The 27,746-nt window shown below is 37.8% G+C and overlaps 1 protein-coding gene across 4 annotated transcripts in view; it reads left to right on the plus strand.

Annotated features, from left to right (window-relative positions):
• The window catches only part of LOC124798396 (GATOR complex protein Iml1), a 547,410-nt gene that overhangs the window by 119,965 nt on the left and 399,699 nt on the right, over positions 1-27,746 (plus strand). For all 4 annotated transcript variants that reach the window (XM_047262170.1, XM_047262989.1, XM_047263070.1 and 1 more), the window contains exons 11-13: positions 6,874-7,115; positions 11,133-11,357; positions 11,979-12,161. In XM_047262170.1, the coding sequence (XP_047118126.1) occupies positions 6,874-7,115; positions 11,133-11,357; positions 11,979-12,161 (650 nt within the window). The remainder of the gene's footprint in view (positions 1-6,873; positions 7,116-11,132; positions 11,358-11,978; positions 12,162-27,746) is intronic.

Here is a 27,746-nt window from a genome sequence, read left to right on the forward strand (position 1 = left end):
TTTTTGGCTTCTCCCCTAATGATATCTGTCTCAACTGATGCAAAATATTACTTATTCCACACAATCAAATGCTTCTGTTAAATCAAAGAAATACCAGCTGCCCTCAGGCTATCATTTAGCCCTGTTCGTGCCTGACTGAGAAAAGAATAAATAGCTTTCTCTGTGGATACATTCTTCCATATTTCAAACTATGAGTCTGAGAACAAATTGTGTGAACTGAGATTTGCCAATACTCTATTACACATTCGTTTCTCAAAAATTTTCAGAAACACATTTAGGAAAGAAACTGGTGAGTAGTTGTTCCATTATCTCTTTCTCCCTCCTTATGAAGTTGTTTTGCTAAAGAGTATTTCTGTTAGTTGGGAAACTGGCCACATCTGAAAAAACATTGCACAGGAGGCCGAGCGCAGAACTAATATATTGTGCACTGATCTTCATAATCTTCCTTGGTATTTCATCATAAACATAGGAGTCTTTACTTTTTAATGATCCAATAATTCAGTTTCATCTTTTTTCATTTTCTATAGCTGCATGTGATATAATTGACTTGTTATACTACCCTTTAAAGGTTTATATGAAGGTGGTATCTGATCTTTTGGACATGTCCGAAAGTACAGATGCCATTGGTGATCTTTCAGCTCTCGTAGAATGAAATTACAATGAATTCATACCATTAGCTGCTTATGGGACAGTTGAAAATGTGTGCCCCACCTGTAAGCTGTGTATGGCCTGAATTCATTGTAATATCATTCTTCAAGAGCTGCAAGGTCACCCATGATATATGTTCTTTCAGACATGTCTGAAAGAACATGTACCATCTTCATATAAATAAGGCTTACCAGCCAATGATCTTCTTCAGTGCAGATGCACTCACATTGCTCAAGCTCTTAGGAGAATCGGTAGATCGACTGCCGCGAGTAATGAGTATAGTGGGCAGGGACACTACAAATGTAGTGTGTGGACAGTAAGTTGGAAATGTGGGTCTCATGGGCAGCATGGCAGAGATAAGTCCTTGCAGTCGCACTATCCTCTGTGACCTTGATGGCTCAGTCGGATAGAGCGTCTGCCATGTAAGCAGGAGATTTCTGGTTTGAGACCCAGTTGGGAGCACACATTTTCAACTGTCCCCATTGATATTTATCAACACCTATAAGCAGCTAATGGTCTGAATTCATAGTAATTTAATTCTTTAAGGGTTTTGTGTATTTAACTGTGTCACTAAAATTTTGATTTAATTAGCCAAGTACTGATAGGAAGTTAATGTTAAATATTTTGCACAATTCTGGAGGATCACTGAGAGTTTCATTTCATTCTCACACAAGAGAGCTGTAATGCTATATACATTCTGTGTTGACACATCTTTCACAACCGACTATATTGTTTTAATTTTGTTCTTGGAATTTTCTGTTCTGTTGGTGTAGTGTATATTTGTAATTTGTCTAATGTCATTCTTAAGCACTTTTCAGTGTTATCTGTAGTGGATTCTGTAACTGGGCTGTGACTGTCCTCCATATAATGATACAGCTCCTGTTTCCTCTGACATAATTTTCTAATAGCATTGGTTGCAATATCGGTTGCTTATTTGTATTGCTGTCTGTTACTCACTGTTGCCATAAAAAGCATTACACAATCTGTCCTGCAATGTCAATGAGGTGTTGCAGACAGAATCCTCTCAGTGATGTGAGTCACACACAAAATCATTTTAATCATACTGAAAAAGGGAAAATAACTGGTTTCTGTTTTGAAATACAAATTCAAATTGACGAATAAGAGAATGTCCCAAGGGGTGACATTTTGAAATGATCTATATTGTGATGTAGGTTAGGTCCCAGATATCATACCCTACAGCCACTCATCAAAGAGGGCCATTGTTTGTGACTAATTGATGAAAAAGAATTTTACTTGACTCTGTAGACCTTTAAAAATAGTACTGTTATTCAGGGTGGTGAAATAGCTTAGTGATTAAGATACATTCCTGATGTCCAGAAAATTGTGGGTTTGGGTCACATTTGATGCTTTGAAGTTTTTTATGTTTAAATGTTTATGGAAATGATTTTGATCATTAGAGTTATTCGGTTAATTTGTTTAAATGTAATTTTTTAAATTCCCAATCCTTTGTCACATATTTATCCTTGTATGAACTTTTTCATTTGCTCTCGTTTTTTCCTTCTGTAATTCTGTTTTCATTTTAAATCTTTGTCCACATGATTTTAATTATCCTCATTTGTTAACTTTAAAAGGAGTTAGAATGGAAATTTTTTTCACATTTTTTGATTTTTATCTCATTATAAACCTAGCAGTTTTCCAAATAAAATGATGTATATACCACTTATAAACCCACATGGGAAGCATATTATTTTATTTTTTAAATATAATGTACACCAATTGAAAATATTAAAATTTTTACATACATTTCTTCAAGATCTAATAAAATCAGTAATTTTTTTATATAGAAGGCTGTGGATTGCTGTATTATAAGGGTCATGTCCAGAAGAGGATGGGCACCAGGTTGAGGAAGTTGAAACAAAGTTTGAGAGACAAGAAACTTTCTGATGGTGAAACCATAAGAGGCAGGCTGACAGACAAAATGATTTATGAACTACAGCAGTATTATGGGATGACCATTAGAAATAACAGTGAGGATTTGTTGAAAATGAAGCAGGCAATATGGGCTATCTTCTTCCACAGAATGTCAACTGATGAAAAACCAGTACACCACCGTTGCCCTCCTGGACCTGATTCATGGTGCAATTACCGCAATGCCCAGTACTCAAACAGTTCATACAGCCATAATAAACACTCCATCCCAGCAGCAGTCATATCATAAAGCCTATTTACAGAGACCTGGCAAATCCTGAATTGCTGAAGAAGTGCCTGCATGGTCAGACTCAAAATCCCAATAAGTCATTCAATAATCTTATGACACTCTTACCAAAAAATGTTTTTGTTGGAATGGAAGACACTGAAGTGTGTGTGTGTGTGGGGGGGGGGGGGGGGGGGGGTCAGTGATGTTGTTATTGCTTTTAATGATGGCAACATTGGTAGGGTGAAAGTGCTACAGCATATGAGAATTAATCCTGGAGCAAACTGCATCAGAGAACTTGAATGGATGGACAAGGTTTGCATTGATAAAGTGGTGTATGCAGCTCAGTTGCTCCACTAAGGAGCCCAGAAAGAAGAACAGAAGAAAAAATTTGGAAAAAGATCAAGAGGATGCTATACAGTATGGTGTAGGGTGCTTCTGAGTGACTAAAAATAAAATAAAAAATTAAGTATAAATTAAGTGAGTTACAGTCTTTTGAAACTTTGAAAGTTGTTCCTGAAAATGTACATTTTCTGTTGCATTTTTCCTTAAATATCAGAAACCACTTCGAGTAGAGTATTCGAATTTTCAGAGAGTAGTAACATACATATCCTGAGTCTACTGAACTAAACGAAGAACATGTTATGTATAATTAAAATTATTTAGGATAATGTACAAAAAATGTACAAAAATTCTTAACTGTGTAATTAAAAAATTGTATTTCTAAAAGCAGTGGCTGAAATGCAATTATTGTAGTTGGGTAGACTCAGAACATACAGTTTAATATCCTGTAACAGTTTCACGTCAATGGCTGCAGTGGTTCCTGAAATACAGGGAAGCCAAGTCACTAAATTTAACATGTCGGGGTAGGGCATTCCAACTCCGCTTAATTTAATTTCTTTTATTTCATCATTTTTATATTTTCCTTTTCTAATTTTGTTTGAAATTCATTTTATTTATAATCCTGTCTTTTGTTGAAATCTCCATCTGCATTCTTTTGTCCATAGGCAACAAGAATTTGTTTTAAATGTTTGTACAGTGATTGCCATCCAGAAAACTGTACCTCTTGTAATTAGGAATACATTTTTTGACGGCACTGCACATCCAATCTAAATAGATTATTTTGTCATTTGTTTTTTAACTGATAGACCAACATTTTCAAATGTTTAAATACTATGATAGATAAATAAAAATAATTAAGATCTCGTGCACAAAGATTTCACCTGAAAAAAAGAATGATAGGAAGAAACAGAGAGCAAATAAAAAAGTGAATATGATGATGAAAATGATGCAGTGTAGGCTTAGAAATAAATAAAAATTATGTTTAAACCAATTAATTGAATAAATTAATGATCAAAGTCGTTTTGATAAAGATTTAAAATAAAAAATATCAAAGCATCTAATGGAACTCAAATGTACAACCTTCCATACATGAGCCAACAACAGTACCTGCATTTTGACAGCTGTAATGCCTTCCGCACCAAAAAATCCCTCCCATACTGCCTGAACACCTGAGGATGGCATACCTACAGTGAGAATAACTCCCATGTATACTATACTGAGGGCCTCACCAAGGCCTTAGCAGAAAGGCTATACCCACAGACCTGGTATGCAAACAGATTTCCAGTACCATTTCCCTCACAACCCCAATCTCCTATCACCCTCAAGAACCAGCTACAAAGCAGTGCCTTCTTCATCATTTAATATCACCCTGGAGGGGTACAACTGGTTCACATTCTTCATCAGTGCTTTGATTACATGTTGTCATGCCCTGAAATTAAAGTAATGCTACTCAAGATCCTTCCTACCCCTTCTAAAGTGGCTTTCTATTGAGAACTCAACATCCACAACATCCTAGTCCATCTGTATGCCACTCCCAATCCCAACTCCTTCCCATGGGGATCATATCCCTGTGGAATACCCAGGTGCAGGACCTGCCTAAACTGTCCAACCTGGACTTCCTATTCCAGTCCTGTCACAGGTTTTCCTTCCCCATCAGTGGGCAGGCCACCTCTGAAAGCAGTCATGTCATTTACCATATCTGGTTCAATCATGGCACATCTTTTACTACCAACTGGCTATCCACCAGAATGAACCGCCCCTGCCAAACTGTGACTACGAGCAAAGTAGACCATTCTGTAGCACAGCATGCAGATAAACATAACAAGCTTGATTTTAATGGATGCTTCACTACCCAAGCCATCTGAATCCTCTCCTCCGCTGTCAGCTTCTCTGAACTGTGCAGATAGGAGTTATCCTTACAACTCATTCTGCACTCTCCTAACCATCCTGGCCTCAACTTATGGTAATATACTTTCCTCACTCTCTCTTCCCAACAGTTTCTTCCTCTCTGTCATGCCACCTCTTTCCCATTCTTTTCTCCTGCTTTCTTTGTTTGCCACTGTATGCTAACACACCTGGCCATCTTTCCCTTCTTCTCTCCTCTTTCACTCTGTTTTCCCTACCTCCTTGCCCCAAAACCTCCTGGCACTGTGCCTGTTAGCAATATAGACAGTGCTCCTCTCTCCCTCCACTCATACACTGCTATGTGTCCCCCCCTTCCCTGACACCTCGAGATTGGTGCTTCCATTCTACTTGACAGTTGCATTCTGGGCCAAGCTGCCTGAGATAACAGTCATGTGTGGATGATATGTGCTTGCTTTTTTTGAATGAATGTCGAGTTTCTCTTTCCTTTTCTGATGTGTCTGAAAGCTTATGTGTGAGTGGTGTTAAATGTGTCTGCCTGCAACTTAACATGTCATCATTATGGTAAATGGTAATCTGTTTTTTCTTACATTGGTGATATTCCAACGTGGAGTTTCTATTTTGATTCCACCGTATAATTAGTTTGTTTGTGTGTTCTTGTTGTGTACATATTTTTTTCCAGTACTTTCAAGGAGGATGTAAGTCATGATACTGGTTATTTATATCTGTCTTACTAGCTGTCTTGTAAAGAATGTCTGATAATAGCGCACCTCTGACTATTTAGAAATGCACCACCATGCAATAAAATATTGACTGTATGGCATGTACACCAAAGACAATTTAATTAGGGGAAAAAAGGTAGCAGAAAATATTCCTTTCCATCATTGTTAGAACCAAAACATCACATTTACAGAAATGGGAACCTGATTATTACACGACTGTGGTGCCCCAGTTTCCTAATTACTAGAAGCTTATCATCTTACTCCTCTCACTTTCCAGCTGAGTTTCAAAATTTTTTGCATTGTATTTTAGGAAGTGAGGAACACTGACAGGTATATGAAATGACTTTATTTTCTAATATTCTTCTATGGTATTAATTGTCAAGTGTTTTAGTTTTCCTCTGCCTGAATTAAACTCAAAATACTTCAAAATGTAAAGCCTAAAAGTTCCTATAATTTAGATTCTCCCCCCCCTCATATCAGATTTGTTTACCAAAATTTAAATTTAAAAAAGACTTTCAAGGAGATAAAAAGTTTCTTAATACACAGTTTCCTAAATCCTTTTGACATTTTATGTATGCATGTGTCATCATTATTAATTGGAAGCCCTTACACTGGTTATAAACACAGAGTGGTGTTGGTAATAAAGTCAGGTGTGTTATCTTGTATAATGCAACAATTGTGAATATTTGATGACTAGTGAAATGTTATTCTGTCTTCTGTTAACAGTTTTGTGTGAAGTGGGTCATTTTTTTAAGGTTTATGTAAGTACTCACAGTTAGAGAACTTTTTTGCTGATCCCATGGGTTTTAGCTGGTAGATGTCGATCAGAATGGTGGCAATATGAGTTGAGCAACTTGTTGACGTATGTGGGATGGCGTTTAATGTAGATGAGATCAATCAAGAGCATTCTAAGTGATTCGGGAATATAATCCTTTCTTCTGTATTTTTGGCAGTAAGTGAATTTGCAGTTGAAGCTGTACATTCTCAAGATCAGATAATAAGCGGCTAGTTTTGTTTAACATTTAAAGTGTGTGAAAATGTTGCACGATACACTACCTGTTCATAACCTTCCTTTCATTTGATGAGAGACTGTTATATTTTAGAAAAGTGAAGTAACATTCTGAGTTTTTGAATCATTTTCAGGTTTTCTCGTAGTTTACAACGCATGAATAGCCGTACCAGAAGGAGTGGGACCCTGGATACTCAGTCAAGCAGTGGACAAAAAACTGTGAGCAGAAAAATGTCAGACCCAGACATTCATCATTCAGGGGGTGATATTGGCTCTCCAACAGGCAGTTCTGCGCCTCGTTCAGCTGCAATTTCCATCCCATATCACCACTCAAGTCATGCATCATCACCACAGCAGTCATCTGGAAATGCAGAATGTAAGTTTCACTTAATAATGAATGTAAGAAGTATTCTTCTCAAGAAATTCAAAGACTTTTCTTTTGTTTCACTCCCTCTTCTTTCTTTCCTTCAAAACTTTTTTCCCCCTCTGCCTGTTAAACACTTGATTTTAATGACGAAAACTGCAGTTATTCATTTGCTCATAGCACTGATACAGTTTCTATATTGGAGGAAAATTTTTTGAATCTATCTTCAATTGAGAAACACATGTTAATTAAAATATTATTCAACCTTCCAAAGTAAATACTGAAGTTAATGTATGTATCAAGTTAATACGGCATGTCCAGCTTAGGGTGTGAACCCAGGTCTCTGTCTTTCATAGGCATTGTGCTTCCAGTTACACCGCTGAGCATGCCTGATAGACCATATCGGAGCTTTTACTTGTCATAAGGTCCTCCCCTTTACTCCCAAACTCTTCTGACAGTGATAACAGGTTTCTGGGTTGACTGACATGATCATACTACTGGAATGCAGTTTACTGATTTATGTTAATTATTCAAACCTTTTTTAGGGATTATGTGACTCATGGGAAGCTTGCATGTGTGATTTAAGTGGCCTTCCATGAAGATACCAATAATTTGTCTGTGGTTGTCCATATTACAGATGGTAAAACAGAAAAAAGCCATTCATATTGTAATAATCAAGGAAACCCTTCAGACAAGACAGTAATACCTCCTGGGGTGGGTTGTCATCTGGCTGCCCTATGTCCTTTCTGTTGTGAAACAACACTGAGGTGGTGAGGTATTGTGATATCCGTGTGATTAATGCTCCTGGGTCTTAAACTGCTGCTAAGATAGAAAAAATTGAGTTTTGACTTGACAAAATCTGAGCTTGTTGACAGCTGTTGAGTACAAGGTTAGTGCTAGTGCTTGACCTCAGCTTGCTGATATATGTGCTATTCAGTTCTTTGAACAAATCTGAAAGCTATATTAGTTGCTGAGACATGACTAGAGTTACACTGCTCTCTGACTAGAGATGGCTTCGAGTTGCGTAGGTTTTCTCTGCTTCATTGCCCAACCCGAAAAAAGACATTAAGTCAAGATGGTTACAATGGAGAAATTTTGTACCAATTCGGGATGACCAGTTACAGACTGATAAGGACTACATTAACAATTGAAGGCAAGGTAGATTTAACAGCCTCCACCATATGAGCCAGCACTCATTATCCAGTCAGAGTATTGGCTACAGCTCTGTCATACATTGGTGATGGTACTCAACCTGACTGAAATTATGCAGTCAGTTTCTTGAATCAGAAATAATCATAATATTGTTCACTGATGAGAAACTAAGTAAATTCTTGCGATATTTCAAAGGAATTGTACATGAGAATCTGACCTGTATTGAGTGAGAAGAAGATATTACTGGTTTCATAGATGCTGATTTGGGAAATCCTAACATTGAAAGGAAAGTGTACAAGGGTTCCATATTTTTCTCATCCAGAATAACGATCTCATGGTGTGTATGCAAGCAGAGTCTCATCAGTGTTTCACCATCTGAAGTAGAATACATATATTGCCATCGAAAGTGATTTACTTTTCAACATTTGTAAAATAACTGAGTTTGAAGAATCTGTTGTAAGTAATTTCATGACAGTTAGTTAAAACAGTTTTGTTTGAGAATTTTTCCTGCTTTTATTAACAGCTCTCATTGCTAATATTCAGTTGCTTGTTCAGTATTTGTCATAAGACCAATGTGGTATGCATACATCAATATTTGACGTCAACCATGTGATTTAGGATTGAATGAATGAATGATGGATTTACTCTCATGTTGATACATTTTGTGTCGTTATTTTCATAGCTTTGTGTACGTAATTGAAGACTCATATTGTATGTTTCCTTCTTTCTTACTGTTTTAACTACAGATAGTTAAAATGAAGTGTCAAGAAAATTGGAAATACATAGTTTTGGAAACTGTAAAGTAGCATTTATATATATTCAATAACAGTTTGTTCGTATCTGTCAAATGATTTATTTTAAAAACTGGTGTATTTCCAGATATTTTTAAAGTAGCAAAAGTTTCACCAATGCTAAAAAAGGGTTCTTCTGAAAAAATATCAAACTACCGACCCGTGTCACAGTTAATTTCCTTCTCAAAAATTCTAAAAAACTCTTCTATGACAGGCTTTAAGTTTCATAAATAAATATGCACCTCTTACAGTACAGCAACATGGTTTTAGAAAGTCTAGATCTACACAGACAGCAATTTCCAATTCTTAGATTGCATTTTAAAATCCCTTGATCAATATAAATTAGCTGCAGGTATTTTTCTAGATCTATCAAAAGCCTTTGACATCCTGGACCATAACATTCTGCTCTAACAATTAGAAAGATGAGGAGTAATAGGTGTAGTACATAGCTGGTTATGTTCATACCTAAAAAACCACAGGCAAAAAGTATCAATTCAGTATGAATTCAACAAAATGAATAAAACAAGAAACAACTCCTTTCTTTCTAGCAAATTACCAATAAATATGGTGTACCACGGGGCTCAGTCTTAGGTCCACTACTTTTCTTGATTTATGTGGACGACTTAGTTGAATATATGAGTCCCACAAAAACTATCCTGTTTGTCTATGACACCAGCATATTGCTCACTGGATCCAGTCCAGGAACTTTGCAGTCCACAGCAGAAAGTTCTATGAAAAGACTTTGAGTGGTTCACAAAAAACAAACTCATTACAAATACTGAAAAAGCTGTGTGTGTCAATTTGCGTTTAATTCCTCCAACTAATCAAATGTCTATTCAAGCACAATTAAAAAATGATCCCCTAGAAAATGTAAATGTCACAAAATTTTTGGGTCTATAGGTTCAGCAAGACTTAAAGTGGGACACACATAAATAACTTGTCTAGAAAACTATCATCTGTGTGCTATGGGCTAAGAATTTTAAAGGCTATAACAAGCAAAACAACAGTACTGCAAGCATACTATGCACAGTTCCACTCACTAGTCCGATATGGGATCGTTTTCTGGGGATACTCAATTCACAGTGTAAAGTTTTTTAGAATGCAAAAAAAAGAGCTCTAAGAATAATTTGTGGCCTTAAAAAGATGGAGTCCTGTAAATCCAATTTTACCGAGCTTGGTGTTCTAAATGTTCCAAGTTTATTCATTTATGAAACTATCTTGTTCACTACCTCCTGAAAACAAGCAAACTGCTACAGAACAAAAATGTACATAACTATAGTACTAGAGGGAAATACAATATACATCAAAAATACCGCAGAACAACCACCTGTCAGAGGAGCATAATTAACATTGGTGTAATACTACACAATATGATACCAGAGGAAATAAAAAATGCTACTCATCCAATATTTAAAGCTAAACTAAAGGCATTTCTAATAAAGCACTGTTACTGTTCTGTCAGAGAATTCCGAATATATAACAAAATTAATTGTAATAGGTACCTATTTTTCATTTGCCTACTATTTTGCTAATACTATGTATTATTGTAACTTATCTTTGTCCTGTCCAATATCAATTGTACAATTTGCGCTGTACTGGGGGGGGGGGATGTTATTCTCAGTGAACTAAGAACATTCCTCTTGCCTGATGGACACTAGTTAAGAGCTAAGGATGTGAATGAAATTTATTCAACAAGTAGACAAATGTATATTACTACATTCACATGTGGGTTAAAGGTCTTTTCCGTGACATTGGCTTGTTTGATTTATACCGGAATAACAGTTCCTTTCACTTGTGTTTGATTTAGTTCAGCTTTATACAATTTCAGATAAAACTATATAAATGACTCTTCCCTGTTCAAGAGAAACCTACATAATTTGTCATCAAATGTGGAGTTAATGATAGATATTTATAGAAAAAACCTCCACATGCTATCTGATTTGTTGGATGAAATATGTTCAGGAAGCAAGTAAATATTTCCATTGCAATAGTAAACTAAAAAAAAATAAAAAAAAATCATCTTTTGTTGCACTGTTAATTGATGGTTATTCTTGCAAGAATTTTGAATTTTTGAAATGTATTCCAGCACTTAAGCAGAAAGCATTTGCAATACAGTCTGAAATACAGGAAGCTGAAACATCTCCTCCAGTCCGACCTGTTGTTGGAAGTGCTGGATCTCCAAGCAACATGCCCCAAGGACAAGTCAATTTTCCACGGACAGGAAGAGCACTAATTAATCCATTTGATCCTTCTCATGTAACAATAAAGTTGACATCAAACAGGAGACGCTGGACTCATATTTTCCCTAAAGGTTTGTATTCATAGTAACAGCTTTTTGTATTATACACCTATTGAACATGAAAATTTCTTATCGAGAACTCTTAGTACATTTTTATTGTATTGGTACCTATGCATTATTGAGTAGTAGTCTGGGCATGACCATTTTGAGGCAATTTTTCAGACCTCCAGCTGTCCATTCAAGAGATTTGAACTCCAGTCACCCTTAATTATTTTCAGATGTGTTTTCTTTCATGTGACAATTGAATCACATTAACCACGTGATTCTTTGCAGCCAGTCTGAGATACATCTCTCTTAACAATAATGTAATCTTCAATTTATAGTTTGTATTCCAGGATACTTTGTTAGCTGCACTCCCATCCACTCAATCATTTTCCAAAATTTCATTGCCAGTATCTCTCTTAAAAACATAAAAAATGTTTATTACGACCCAGTGATAGACAAAATATGTAAATTTTGGTTACTATATAGATCCTTCTAACATCTCTCCAACTTGTTCCATGAAACATGTACCTGACATGTATTCATGACTGGCCTGCCTGTTATTATGTAAGATTTAATTAAATATGAACTAAGCTCAGGTTTTTGGTTCTGGATTAACGTAACTGGTAAAATCTATATCCATTTTTATAGGACCTACTGGAGTGCTAATTCAGCAGCATCATTATCAGGCTGTACCTACAATACCTGCAAGTGATCAACCTATATTTGATGGAACAGGTACTTTAAGCTCATCTCCCCAAAATGAGAACTCATCTTCATCAAGTGTTTCGAGACCACTACAAAGATCGTCATCACAAGTAGCATTTCAGGACAGTGAGTAACAAGATTCTCAGTATAAGTCTCTCAAAACATACAAAATTGCATTTGATAATATTAAGAAATTTATACTACCTGCAACAAATTGGTGTCCATATTAAATTTATAGGTGGTAGTGTGTTCAACAGCTGCCCATGTTGTCCATTTACCTTTACAGATTTAAATCTTTTTTGTACTTATATTGGAAGGTTTTTTTTTGGTTGAAGTGCAGTGGAGACCTGATATTGTCTTCCTTCTGCTATCAAAAGTATTTATATAAGGATATTCATAGCCTTATTATGTATCATGTGTCATCTGTACCACTTAATATTTATATTAGCAAACCAAATAATGCTTTGCAATTGTTAAATATGTATGGGAAATTAGGATTTAAGTCGTGATGTCATACTCTCTCCTTTCTCTGTCCATCTCCCCCATCTCTCTGTCCATTTCCTGCCTTCCCCCCCCCCCCCCCCCCCCTCCCCCCCCCATGCTCCCCGGCCATTTTATCACCCCCTCCCCCCCCCCCCCCCCCCCTGCCCTTTCCCTTAAGATTTGTTTATTGGTATTGCAAACAAAACCGTGATTTGGAATTTAAGTTGCTTAAATAAATGAGTAAATGGTTTGGTTCAGGATAATTTGTAGATGGGCTATGAGAGATACCTCTGTTGCAGAAACAACGAAACAAACATGCCAAATTTAAACAGATGCAAAATCCCCAAGATTGGCAATCTTTTACAGAAGCTCAAAATTTAGCACGGACTTCAGTGACTCAAAACTTGGCAGAAAATCCAAAGAGATTCTGGTTGTATGTGAAGTATGTTAGCGGCAAGAAACAATCAATGCCTTCTCTGCACAATAGCAGTGGAGATACTATCGAAGACAGTGCTGCCAAAGCAGAGTTACTAAACACAGCCTTCCGAAATGCCTTCACAAAAGAAGACGAAGTAAATATTCCAGAATTCGAATTGAGAACAGCTGCCAACATGAGTAATGTAGAAGTAAATACCCTCAGAGCAGTGAAGAAACTTAAATCACTTAGTAAAAGCAAGTCTTCTGGTCCTGACTGTATACCAGTTAGGTTCCTTTCAGAGAAAGCTGATGCATTAGCTCCATACTTATCATATACAACCATTCGCTCGACGAAAGAACCATACCCAAAGACTGAAAAGTTGCACAGGTCACACCAATATTGAAGAAAAGTAGTAGGAGTAACCCACTAAATTACAGGCCCATATTGTTAACGTCGATATGCAGCAGGATTCTGGAATATATATTGTGTTCAAACATTATGAATTACCTCAAAGAAAACTGTCTATTGAAACACAGTCGACATGGTTTTAGAAAACTCGCTCTTGTGAAACACAACTAGCTCTTTATTCACATGAAGTGTTGAATGCTATTGACGAGGGATTTCAGATCGATTCCATATTTCTGGATTTCCGGAAGGCTTGTGATACTGTACCACACAAGCGGCTTGTAGTGAAATTGCGTGATTATGGAATATCGTCTCAGTTATGTGATTGGATTTGTGATTTCCTGTCAGAGAGGTCACAGTTCATAGCAATTGATGGAAAGCCATTGAGTAAAACAGAAGTGATTTCTGGCATTCCCAAAGGTAGTGTTATTGGCCCTTTGCTGTTCCTTATCTATATAAATGATTTGGGAGACAATCTGAGAAGCCGTCTTAGGTTGTTTGCAGATGACACTGTCATTTATTGACTAATAAAGTCACCAGAAGATCAAAACAAATTGCAAAATGATTTAGAAAAGATATCTGAATGGTGTGAAAATTGGCAGTTGACCCTAAATGATGAAAAGTGTGAGGTCATCCACATGAGTGTTAAAAGGAATTCATTAAACTTTGGTTACACGATTAATCAGTCTAATCTAAAAGCTGTAAATTCAGCTAAATACCTAGGTATTACAATTATGAACAACTTAAATTGGAAGGAACACACAGAAAATGTTGTGGGGAAGGCTAACCAAAGACTGCGTTTTATAACAGATCTACTAAGGAGACTGTCTACACTATGCTTGTCCGTCCCCTTTTAGAATACTGCTGTGCGGTGTGGGATCCTTACCAGATAGGACTGATTGAGTACATTGAAAGGTTCAAAGAATGGCAGCATGTTTTATATTATCGCAAAATATGAAGAGAGTGTCACTGATATGATACAGGATTTGGGCTGGACATCATTAAAAGAAAGGCGTTTTTTGTTGCAATGGAATCTTCTCATGAAATTCCTATCACCAACTTTCTCCTCTGGACCCAAAACTATTTTGTTGACACCAACCTACATAGGGGGGAACGATCACCACGATAAAATAAGGGGAATTAGAGCTCGTATGGAAAGATACAAGTGTTTGTTTTTTCCACACGTTATACGAGATTGGAATAATAGAGAATTGTGAAGGTGGTTCAATGAACCCTCTGCCAGGCACTTAAATGTGATTTGCAGGGAAGCCACGTAGATGTAGATAGATGTAGATCCGCTGGATTTGTGAGGATAGTAGCTGGATCTGTGGGTACAGTAGCTTCAAAGACAGTACATCACATAGTTTTAAGCTGAAAATGGGTTGTATTACAAAGTTTCAGATGATTCTGATTCTGTAGTAGTATTCTGATCATAAGCTGATAAGTCATAAATACAACTTACCTGTTTTCTGTTAAAATTGACTGCGAGGAACAAACCAAAACAGCCAACTGTTGTGTCTGCACAACAGATTGCTGGTTTGGTTTATTCCTTGCAGTCAATTTTATATATAAAAGAGTGAAGAATATATATAGGAGGACCAATTTGTGTAATGGTTTGATTGCAAGAATGACAACACAATCGCACATTTTCACAGCATGGCATTCTTTCTTGCAGTCAGTTTTAAGAGACAACCTATGTATATATTCTTGTTCAAAAAAAATTGTAGCCTATGTCTGTCTTAATGTTTATTAGTGTATTGTGTAAAAATAATTTGAGGTAAACCACTAGAGAACATTTTGAGATGTTTGCTAACAGTGTATCTACAATCTGAGTAAAATCTGGAAACAAGACACACACACACACACACACACACACACACACACACACACACACACTGGTAAATGCACATGCTCCAATGAATGATTACAGGAGAAGAGATCCGCAGGTAATAGATGACTTCTGTGAACTACTGGAGGAAACCTCAGGTAAATCCCTACACATCATGTGAAAATTCCTTTATGAGATTTCAGTGGACAACTCGCCAAATAGAAAAAAATCAGGAAAATACAGGAACTCACATGGCACACAAGAGATCAAATAAAAGTGGTGAGATATTAATCAGCTTCTGCGAAAATTTTTATCTTAAAAAATCATGTTCACACAATTCCTTAAACCTGCAAACAAACTTACAACATGGAGATCACCAAACTCGACTTTGGGTGAGTTTCTGATAGGCCACGTTGCTATATCCCATAAGAATACGAAGTAAATACTCAATGCATAAACAAAAAAGGCTTTTTTTTGAGTCAAACCACCATTTTCTGCAAATAAAGATTAGATTTCAACCTAACAGAAAAAAAACCACAAATGACTAAAACGTTCAGAATTCATCCAGAACACCAGAAACTCAGCAAGAGAGAAGTTCTTCAGTAAATTAGGCAATCAAGTCCAACACATTGGATGGAACTTGCAGAAGTTCAGAAAAGGCACTATGAGAATAGGGAGACCCCAAGAAGGAGAAAGCACAGGTGGTAGAACAGTGCATATGATCAAGCAATAGAAGAGCGAATACAACTTTCAGTAGCAACAATGGCAGGAATTTTTGACAACACATAAAAGTTGATCTAAGGCAATATGAAACAAAAAGTGTAAATATGGTATAAACAAACTTAAAAGCATTGAACAAGAGTTTATCAAGAACAACACCAAAAATTTTTACAAAATTTTCAGGAAAAACCTGACAGGATATCAACCACTTAATCTGTTCTTTTGTCAGCCTGATGGATCACTGGAAACCACCACAAGAAATAGCTGTCAAATTTTAGCTAATTATTTTCACTCACTCCTCAACTGCGAGTCTCCGATAGAACAACTAGATTTTGAAAAACCCCCATACAGTCCTGATTCAGAACCACAATCTCTTAAAGAAGTAAAGGAAATAACCAACTATTTGCAGAGCAAGAAGTCTTCTGGGGAAGATGGAATAATAGCAGAAGTAGGGAATTAAATGACAATAACCTCACTCTAGTAACTCACAGAACTACATCAAACATTTGTGAAACTGAACAAATACTTGCAGAGTGCATATGTGCATTAATTCATTCTCTCCATAAAAAAAGGAATGAAAACCAATCCAAATAACTACAGGGAAATTTCATTGGTCCCTGTGGTATAAAAAAATACTCTTCAAAAGTCGTGTTAAGTTGACTAAAAGAACAGGTGGACCAGTTTACAGGAGAGTATAAGGCAGGCTTTGCAAAGGTCGATCTTGCATAACAGGTATGGAACTTAAAGACAATCTTGCAAATGAGACAGTGTAGCAATACTGTGGTAACTTTTGTCGACTTTAAAAAGGCTTATGATCCAACAGGTAGGCAAACATTATTCCACACTTTAGAGGAATTTAATATTGACAGGAAAACAAGATCAGTTAGCCAACAGACATTAATAGGTACATACTCCAAAGTTAAATTCATGGGACGAACATCAACATCATTTCATATTCATACTAGTGTTTGCCAAGGAAATGGTCTCCCCCCGCCCCCGCCCTCGCCCCCACCCCCCGCCCCCCTTCTATGTCACATGATTCTGGAAAAAATTGTGAGGACATGGGAAAAGGAAATAAAGGGAATTCAACTCAGGGTAAAAAAGAGCAGAGAATCAGTGTGAAATGTCTGACTTGTGTGGACGATGTTGCTATTCTAACCAACAACAGAGAAGAAGCCAGACTTGCTCTGGAGAAGCTTCATGGAATCTCACAGAAAACTGGCCTACAAATCTCCTATGATAAGACTCAGTACATGGAAAGCAAGCCTGCAGGCAATCTCCCCTTTACAACTCAGTATGGGAGAGAGGCAAAAGTAACGTACTTTAGTATCTAGGAGAGAGAATCCAGTCATCAGGACTGAACTTCATCACCAATCAAGAATGAATCTCCAAATTACAAGAAGCATATAAGCTCACTTGGAATCACTACAATAAAAATCTATTTCTGTCAATGCAAAACTAAGGCATTACAACGGAGGTGCTCTACCAGAACCACTGTATGCTGCAGAAACTGCAGTGATTCATGGTCATACCAAAATCAGAGAGATTGAAAAGCAAGAAAGAAAAATTCTGAGGAAAATTATGGACCAATGTCTCATGAAGGAATCTGGATAAAGAGGCCAACAAGAGAGATCTACAAAGAGGTAGAGACAATAAAGGAGACCTTTAGAAAGAGAAGGATGAAATTTTTAGGACATATCAGCAGGAGGAACAAGAACAAGCTCACAAGGCAAATATTCGATGTAGCAATTACTAGCATAAACAAGACAAAGTGGATCACTGAAACAGAGGAAGACATTAAGAAACTGAGAATCACTCAAGACATCATAAACAATCGAGAACACTTCAGGAACATGATACAGAAACATACACGTAAACAAAATGCACCGAGAAAAGAACAGGAAATAAGTGGTTGGAAGAATGCACGAGGGAGCACAGCAGGCATGTGAAGAGAATTTGGGAAGAATGAAGGAAGGAATAGAAATCACGATTACTCAATTTAAATCGATCTCTCAAAAGTGAGCAATCCAAAATAAACCATAGTAATAATAATAATAATAATAATAATAATAATAATAATAATAACAATATTTCCTAAGTCCATATGAATGTTTATTAGGCCATCACGTAAAAAAAAAAAAACAACTCTTTTGGATTGAAGAAGACCACTCACCAAAAGCCAGCAGCATTGAGTTGTCGATAGGTGCACACTAAAGAAAGGAAACTTGCTAGCTTTTCAGAGTTTTCCTTTGATGAGCAAGAGTAAAACACACACACACACACACACACACACACACACACACACACACACGACTATACCCCTATATGGTGCTGGCTAGATGAACATTATTTTTCAGCATGTGCAGTGGTTGTTATGGGGGAAGTGTCAGTTAGGGTGGGTAGAGGGACAGTGAGGCTAGAGGCAGGGAGACGGACTGGGGTTGGATGATTGGTGGCTAGGAGGGAGATGGCCGGTTTGCCGGCTTGGAATGTGGAATGGAGGGTATATGGGCAGGTATATGGGCTGACCCAACTGCAGTGGCCTGTGGGTAGTGACACATACTTGAAGGCAATGTGTGACATGAAATGGTTGACGGATGGAGGAAAGGAAAATGATAGTGTGGAAGGTGCAAGGGCAGTGGTTTATCTGAGATTGAGGCCAGGACGATTACTGGAGGAGATGATGTGCTATAAGGGTAACTTCCATCTGTGTAATTCAGAGAAGCTGGTGGTGGAGGGAAGGATCCAGGTGGCTCAAATTATGAAGCAGTCAATGAAACTGAGCATGTTGTGCTCAGCTGCATGTTGTGCTATCTGGTGGCTGCAGTTTTAGTAGTGACCGTTCTGGTAGTATGAAATAGGTGAAGCTATGTTAAGTTGATTGAGCAGGTAATGGTGCTTCGTCTGCCATAGGGATAACTCTGGCAAGGGGTTGGGAAGCATAATGATGGAATAGACTGTTGTGTAGGTTGGGTGGATGATGGGACACTGCTTTAGGAGGTGTGGGAAGGGTCTTGGATAGTATGACTCACATTTCTAGGTAGGATGGTAGATAGTCAAAGACCCAGCAAAGGTTATGGTTCAGTTACCCCAGTCCGTGGTGATATTAGGTGATGAGGGCGGTGCTCCTTTGGAGCTGATTCTTGGGGGGTGATGGTAGGAATTGGTGTTTGTGTGAGGATATGGCATGGGAAATCTGTTTGTGGACTAGGGAATACTGGGAAAGGTAATTTTGTCACTGCAGATATGTTTTCCACAGGTGACTAGACTGTATGGAAAGGATATTTTGCTGTGGGAGTGATGGCTGCTGCCAAAATGTATGTACAAACAGTACCTGTATTTCTACAGCTGCCATCCCTTCTACAGCAAAAAATCCTCCCGTACAGCCTAGCCATCTGTGGGCAATATTTCTGCAGTTCTGAGAAATTCTTTGCCAGTATGATGAAAGCCTCACAAAGACATTCACAGGCAGACAGTACCCCCCCCCCCCCCCTCCCAATACCTTTATATCTTCACATGTACCCAGTCCTCTTCCTACCACAAGAACCAGCTACAGAGGAGCACCCTCCTCGTTACTCAATATCACCCTCGGTTGGGACAGTTGTACCATATCCTTCACCAGGGCTTTGATTATCTCTCATCTTGCCCTGATATGATAGGGTGTATATGTTCTGGGAGAACCAGGAAATCTGGGAAAAACCTGGAAATTTTTTTATCCGGGAGAAAACTGGGAAAAGCCCGGGAATTTTTAAGAATTCCGGGACTTTTTCGTTGTTTTAGTTTTCAGTTAAATTTTTGTAGTTTTTACTGGTAAGAACTGATACTCTGACAAAGAATTTTACTTTAGCCCATTACTGCAATACAGTACTGCAGCAATAAAGCACAAACAAGGAAAAAAATAAAACAATAAAAACAATAAAACTTAAGTTGCAAAGGAAATGCGCCATTTACTGCAACAAAACAGAGTGCACACACAAGCGTCTGCCAACAGCAAAATGTGTCAAAGGCTTTAGGATGAAGACTATGCAACTTGCAATACTTCATAACCATGAACTGCTTCCGATGGACGTGGTGTCACAACAGTTAGTGTTAAGTTAATTTGAGCAGTCAGTGAGCTTCTGCGCATGCACAGTTGAGTCACATGTGAGCAGTATGTTCTCCCACTTCTGGTTACTTGACGTGCAGCTGTTAGCTGTATCCAAGGTAACTTTATAGACACGAGCTGTATCAGCAGTAGCAACAAGAAGCCAGATGCTATCCGGAAACATTTTTCTGGTGCACCTAAGCTGCCAGATTCGCGCATGCACAGAGCAGTCTGAGTTGTAGCGGGATGAGGGGTAGTCTCCATGTGAACCATTTTTACGTTTAGTGATCTTGCTGTTTCCTCTTGGTGCACAGCTCTCAAGAACAAAACGGATTTCTGTGGCCGGGAGGTCTAAAGTGAATTAAAATATTCACATAATTATTGACGGCTACAATATGTTATTAGTTTGTTTCTAATTTTGTTGTATTTCCAGGTTTTTGGCAGTTGAGTATTAATTGCCTTGCAGAACAATGAAGTTATTTTTGTCAATTTGTTTTAAAAAAAATTGGCTTAGTTAATGGTTCCTGCAGAGGCAGTCAATTTATTTGAAACACTATTGGCTAGTGTCAACTGTTTGCAGAATTTCAAGTGCACATTGTTATCTTTTGGAATGTATGGCATTATGCCATAATAAAGAACTAAAAATGAGATAATACAGTAGAGGTACTCCAAGGAAAACCTCACTGAAAAGTTTAATGTCAGCTTGGGGCCTACTTCTTTGTGAATCTGGACATCTGAATGTGCTCTTTAAATGGAATTGTGCATTTTAGTATGGTTTACGAAATTCCGATGCTCTTGGAGTATCCTCTGTTGTCCTGTTTCATTTATGACATAATGTAAGATCTCTTAATGCCATACACATACGAACATATGGGCTATCTATGTCATTGTAACTGCGCAGGCACAGTAGCCCCGTTTCCTGGCACTCTTGGCAACTGCTGAAATGAATTCTAACAGGTCGCGGGAATATATTGCAATTGGTCATTTCAAATGCGTTACTTTCAAAGTGCATTTTATTATATGCAATAAGAGTTATGTTATGTGTGGGAATATGCTTTGATTTCCTTAACTCACAGAGCATTTGATTTTCATTTATTAAAGTTTAACACTTCGAGGGCCAGCCGCTTGGAAAAATTTCGAACCTAGAAGACCAGACATTTACGTCATTACTTTAAATTTTACTGGCACATTCGTTCGATGTATTGAAGTGGAACACACACAAAAAAAACAGATGTTATATGTGGAAGCTTAGCTTTTCCTGTAGCTACACTATGTACATTAATTTAAACCATTAACTTTTCGTATTTGTGTGTTCGTGCTACTCAACAGTGATGTTACTGTAGGCTGGCTGACTACATCAGGTGTCCTATGCTCTGAATCACTACCTTTACAAGTGAAACATCATCCGAAAGACGAAAACCAAATTTTGGAAACCATTTTTCGCTGTTGTGTTTACGCGTTAAGGTCTGAAGTGGATTTGCTAGCCCAGCTAACTATGGCCTAGTCAGCATGATTGCTATTTCTCTTCAATTAGACGAGTTGTAAATAGTTAGTCTAACATTTGTACTTATCGTTCACTGTACAAAAAGCCACTCCATCCATATTACCCCAAAAATCTTTTAAAATAAGACGAAACCTGACAGCCTAAGCACATGTCAAAACTGGTTGTGGTTATATGGGAGTGAAAATCTATTGTGGAATTGGAAAACTGGCAACCAGAAGTGGATTTCCAGAATCGATTTTGAAATATTTACATGACCACCCAGGATCGGTACTAGGAAATACATTTTTGGGAGCCCAATAAAAACGCGATGAATATCTGGTATCATCAGCTGGTGAGATCACATGAGATGAGCTATGATTGGCTTACAAAAGCACATCACAACCTCAATTTCAATGCTTTGTAAACTAACGTTCTGTGTTTGGTGGAATTTGACTATATACTTTTGTAATTCAAAAATATGCAGCATACATGTTGTTGCGCATCAAAGATCTTTCCGAAACGCATTTTTTTCCTGTGCTTCATTTCCTAGAGTGGCGGCAGGTTCTATGACATTGTATAAAATCTTCACCATTCAAAGGATTGATAAGTTTTATGATCCCAAGGGAAAGTATACTGTCACTTAACACAGAGAAAGTGTATTTTCACTAGGGAAAAAGTTTATTTTTTACAGGAAAATCTGGGAAACAACGGGAATTTTTTTTCCTTGTCCTTGTATACACCCTGAATGAGGGACATCTTACCAAAGATCCTTCCCACACCTGCTAAAGTGGCATTATGTTGTGCACCCAACCTACATAAAATCCTAGTCCATCCTCATGCCACTCCTGTTCCCAACTCCTTGCCACAGGGATGGTATACCAGAGCAGACTAAGGTGCAAGACCTGCTAAATCTGCTCTTCTAGCACCACCTATTTCAGTCTTGTCACAGTCTTATTCCATGCCATCAGAGGCTGGGCCAACTGTGAAAGCAGCCATGTCTTATACCAACTCTGCTTCAAACACTGTTCAGCTTTTTATTTTGGTAAGAATTCTTATCAGGATGAATGGCCACCACCAAATTGTTGGCAAGAACAAAGTTGACCACCTAATGGCACAACTTGTGACTGAGCACAACATACTCAGTTTCAGTGGCTGCTTCACAACCAGAGCCAACTGGATCCTTCCCTACACCACCAGTTTTTCTGAGCTACGCTGATGGGAGTTATCTTTACAACACATACTGTGCTCCTGTAATTGTCCTGTCCTCAACCTGTAATAACTGTTCCTATACTTGCCATTCAACAGTCTCCCCTTACTCTGTCCTGTCACACCCTGCCATTTTACAGCCCTACCTTGCCATCAGCATGTGCGCTTCCCTCAGGCCACCACAGTTGTGCCAGCCTATATAGCTGTTACCCATCCCTCCCGCATTCCTAGCTGACAAACTAGCCATCCCCCTCCTAGCCGCCCATTATCCACCCCCAGTCCATCACTTTGTCTCTCGCCTTCCTCTCCTTGTACCCACCCACCCGACTTCCCTACCACAACCAGTCCACCTGCTGAAAACAGAATTAGTCTAGCCAGCACCATGTAGGGGCATAGGATTGTGTGGGCACACGTGTGCATGAGTTTGTGCATGCATTTCTGTGTGTGTGTGTGTGTGTGTGTGTGTGTGTGTGTGTGTGTGTGTGTGTGTGTGTGTGTGTATGTTGGTTTTGTTTGTTTGTTTCTACCCTAGCTCATCAAAGAATAACTCCAAAAAGCGAGCGAGTTTTCTTTCTCTTGTGTGTGCCTATCATTAACTCAATGCTTGTCTTTTTGGTGACTGGTCCCCTTTAATCCAAAAGTATTTACATTCTACAAGATCTTCCCTACCACATAAATTGTTCAGGTATTAGTATATCAACATAGTTTAAAAAATATTCAGCCCATGTCCATCCAAATGTTTGATAATGCACTGTGGAGCTAGAGAATGGATTAGACGACTACAAGACGTTCAGTTCAGTTGGTAATAGGAGACTTCAGTGCCCAAGTGGGAAGAGAGGATGAATATCTTCCAACAATTGGTCCTGGTAGTAGCCATGAAACAAGCATGAGATCAGTATTAGGTTGATTGACTTTGCCGACACAAGGAAAATGACTGTTAGAGCTCCCTGCTCCCCACCACCCTGCCCTCCCTGCTAGAGTGGTATGTAAGTTTACCTGGATATCACCAGATGAAAGAACGATGAACAATATTGACCATGTTCTTGTTGACCAAGGACATCATTGAAGTTCAAATATACGAACCTTCCATGGTGCAGATATGAAGTCCAATCATTTTTTGGTTGTAGTCAAACTATGTCTTAAAATTGTTTACCAAGTAGTAAAGTAATGCTGAAAGTATAGTATGCTTTGACATGGATAAATAAGACGATGTAGAAGTGAGACATGGGTATTGAGATGACATTGTGGAACAACTCCCAATGTCGGAGGACACTAACAATGTGGAAGGTGCATGATTGATGTTACAGAATGCAGTGTTAGTGAGTGAAGAGCTTGTTGGCCATCCAAAACACAGAAGTAAACTTTAGATCAGTGAAGAATATCAGGAATCTGTAGAGACCAAATCAGTGAAGAGGCTAAAATACCAGAATTTAATAAGAATTTGCAAAATGACCTGCAGAGAATTGATGAATGGTGCAGGCTCTGGCAGTTGACCATGAATGTAAATAAATGTAACATATTGCGCATACATAGGAAAAGATGTCCACTACTGTACAGCTACACTATTGATGACAAACAACTGGAGACACTGTATGCTGTAAAATATCTAGGCATAACTATCCAGAGCGACCTTAAGTGGAATGACCACATAAAACAGATAGTGGGAAAAGCAGACACTGGACTCAGATTCATTGGAAGAATCTTAAGGAAATGCAACTCATTCGTGAAAGAGGTGGCTTATAGGGTGCTTGTTTGCCCATTTCTTGAGTACTGTTCATCTATCCGTGATCCGTGTCAGGTAGGAGTGATAGAGAAGATCCAACAATGAACAGCTTGTTTTGTCGTGGGATCGTTTAGCTGGCGAGAAAGCATTGCGTATATGCTAAACAAACTCCTCTGGCAGATGTTACAAGAGAGGTGTTGTGCGTGATGGAGAGATTTACTATTGAAATTTTGGGGTAGCACTTTTCAGGAGGAGTCAGACAACATATTACTTCCCCCCACATGCATCTCACGTATTGACCATGAGGAGAAAATTCGAGAAATTAGAGCCAGTACAGAGGCTTACCGACAGTTATTCTTCCCACGCACTATTCGTGGCACACACCATTAGATGGCTTGTGGAGTATGATGTTGATGTAGATTTTTGACGAGTTTATGACAGGACTGATCACATTATGCTACGGAAAATGTTAGAGGTAATTCACATCCCATCAAAATGCATCTGACTAATTACAGCTTGCTACTCTCAATCAACTGGTCAAGAATGGTTGGCAACCAGCTATCGCCACTGTACAACTTGGCCTTGGAAAAAGTAATCTGTGACACTGATCAAAACAGAGAAATGGAGGTGGTGGGAACAGGCGCAATCCTGGCATTTGCTTACAATGTTGTGATCCTTGGAGACATTCTGGAGCAATTGTGCCCTGATACTTCCTGGTTTCTGCACAGTATGAAGAAAATTGGGCTGGTGGGGATTGATGATAAAATCAAATATCTTGTTGTATCATACAATCAAGCTCTCCTTCCTTCCATTGTTGTTGACAAGCATACCCTTGGACAAGTTCAAGAAATCAGTTATCTGGGTTCCATACTTACAAATAAAAGTGAAGTTAACAGAGTCTTCCATTAATTCTTAGTAGAACAACATTATAATAAATGAAAAGCACCAGTTTGCTTTTGTTCTACAATATTACTTTTATTGTGTTAACCGATTTTCAGCTTACAAGGCCATCTTCAGACATTTAATGAGTATTGTTGCCAAAGAAGTTACAATGCTTGCAAACAACATTGGAAGAGAAGTGATACATCTAGTCTGAAGCATAAACATACAGTAACATCTTTCACAGTGTGATGCTAATGCAATGAAGAAGTAAAAAATTGAACAATAAATAAATAAAAATGGAGTAGACAGGAAAAACTTTAACACAAAATAGGAACAGCATGTCTACATAACAGTTACTATTAATAAACAAAACTAATAAAATAAAATACAGTTGTCCTTGACAAGGCTACATCAGGAGGTATAAAACATGGAGAGTGATACACAAACCAATTAAAAGAAGAAACAATTATCAATCTAACAACAGAATACATAAAGAACTTAAGAAATATCAATAATATAAACATAAATAAATAAATGAAGGAAAATGGAGGTGTTTGAGGGAACATACAGTAAATGCAATCTTTGAGAGTGTGGTGGTACTGCACTTTAACATTAACGTTATATCCAAAACTGTGGCTATGTAACAGTTTGCTTTAAATAAATGAACCAAGTCAAATATAAACAATATTTGAAGAGACAACTACAAGATGTGTTAAACACAAGTACCAGTTAAAAGAAAGTCTTAACAATTGAAACTACAGTCTATATGGAATACATAGACAACTTCAACAAAACAAAAGAACTTAATGAAACAGGAAAATGGGAATATGTAGGAACAAACAGTGTGGGAAGTAATGAACAACAGAGATGATTATGTGAAGTTTAGGAGAGGGGAGGTGTTGAGCCGTGTCTAGTCATTTAGGATTAGATCTGGACTGTGAGCAAGATGTGATTTCCAGGGCTTTCAGCAGGTTGAGTTTATGGCCTTTGTTTGCTAAGTGAAATACGTAGGACACTGGCTGGCAGTTGTGAAGATGCAAAAAAAGTCCATCAACAAATAGTAAACAATAATAGCATGTTCCTTAGCCTGAACAATCTATTCACGTCACGGCTGATTTCACAGGAGAATAATATCCAGCTGTATATGATACTACTACGTCTGATACTTTGGTGCGGTTGTGAAACCTGGATGACATCAGGAAAAATTATGTAGTTGGAGTTTATCTGAATGTTTATTAGAGTATCTTGTAGAAATCTGTAAACCAGTCACAAACTTGTGGAAATTTTTGGTAAAAGCATTAAACATTATCTTGTCTTTATAGAGTAGTGTAGATTAGAATGGTGTGTGTGTGTGTGTGTGTGTGTGTGTGTGTGTGTGTGTGTGTGTTTGTGTGTGTATACAAAAAAATAAATAATCGCTTCCTCAAACTGTGTGCCCTGGGACCTGAACACATTGGAATGAAAATTTGTTATAAATTAAAAGAAAACAAGTTAATGCAGTTGAATTTAAGTCCACCTGAAAGAAAGCTATATGAGGCACCGACAGTGAAGTGTTATTACTCAATGAATGAACTCGTGTAGGACAAACTGGAAATTTGAGCTGGATATAATGTGTTATATATTAAAAAAAATAAATTACAGAGTTGTTATTTGCTTTAGTGCTATTATTTATTAGTGTCAAAATCATTGTAACTGTATTATAAATTTTTGACATGTCGCCTATAAGCAAACCAAATGGATTGCAAATGTATGTCATGAGATGAATAAACCACAATTCCACAACATGGTTCTAGGTGGCAGGCAAATTTGGTGAATTTTGTGATTTTGTAAGCAACTGATGCAGTTTTTATTCGCTTCTTATGTTGATTGAGAAACTAGGAAAATATGATTAAGAATGAACTTGAACCATTGAGAATTTAAGCAGCCTTGAATAATTATTAATTAAGCTAAGGGTTGGAATAGGTGTCTTCCATCTATATTCTAAAGGCCTCCAGCACATAGCAGGTCCTTCGAAGGTGACATAATTTTCAAAAAAGGGATATTGTTGGTAAAGACGGGCTAACGAAATCCACAGCACAGAAGACAGCAAAAGTACCTGATAACTACTGAACTTCATCAAATGTGTTGTCTATTGCTGTGACTCTAGCACATTGATACTGAAGAATTAAAAAAAGAATGGGAAGGAGATGGTGAAGGTATTACTGATATGTAACTCATAATGGAGAAGGACACTGGAATGTCTGATAAAATAGTTGTTTTGCATTAACATTTAATTCTTGAACTATATCTGGATAGACAACAGCTGGTTTTGTTTGCCTAGCTTGAGACCTTATGCCACTGATTCTATGGGCTGCTTAAAGTGGGAAACAACCCTGGATATGAAGGATAGGCTACATATGGGCAATGTGGACGAGACACACATGATGCTTGTACTACATCAAGCAAGTGTATGAACTGTTCACATGATCACCGATTGGGA

The sequence above is a fragment of the Schistocerca piceifrons genome, chromosome 1 (assembly GCF_021461385.2).
Source record: "Schistocerca piceifrons isolate TAMUIC-IGC-003096 chromosome 1, iqSchPice1.1, whole genome shotgun sequence".
Classification (NCBI taxonomy): domain Eukaryota; kingdom Metazoa; phylum Arthropoda; class Insecta; order Orthoptera; family Acrididae; genus Schistocerca; species Schistocerca piceifrons.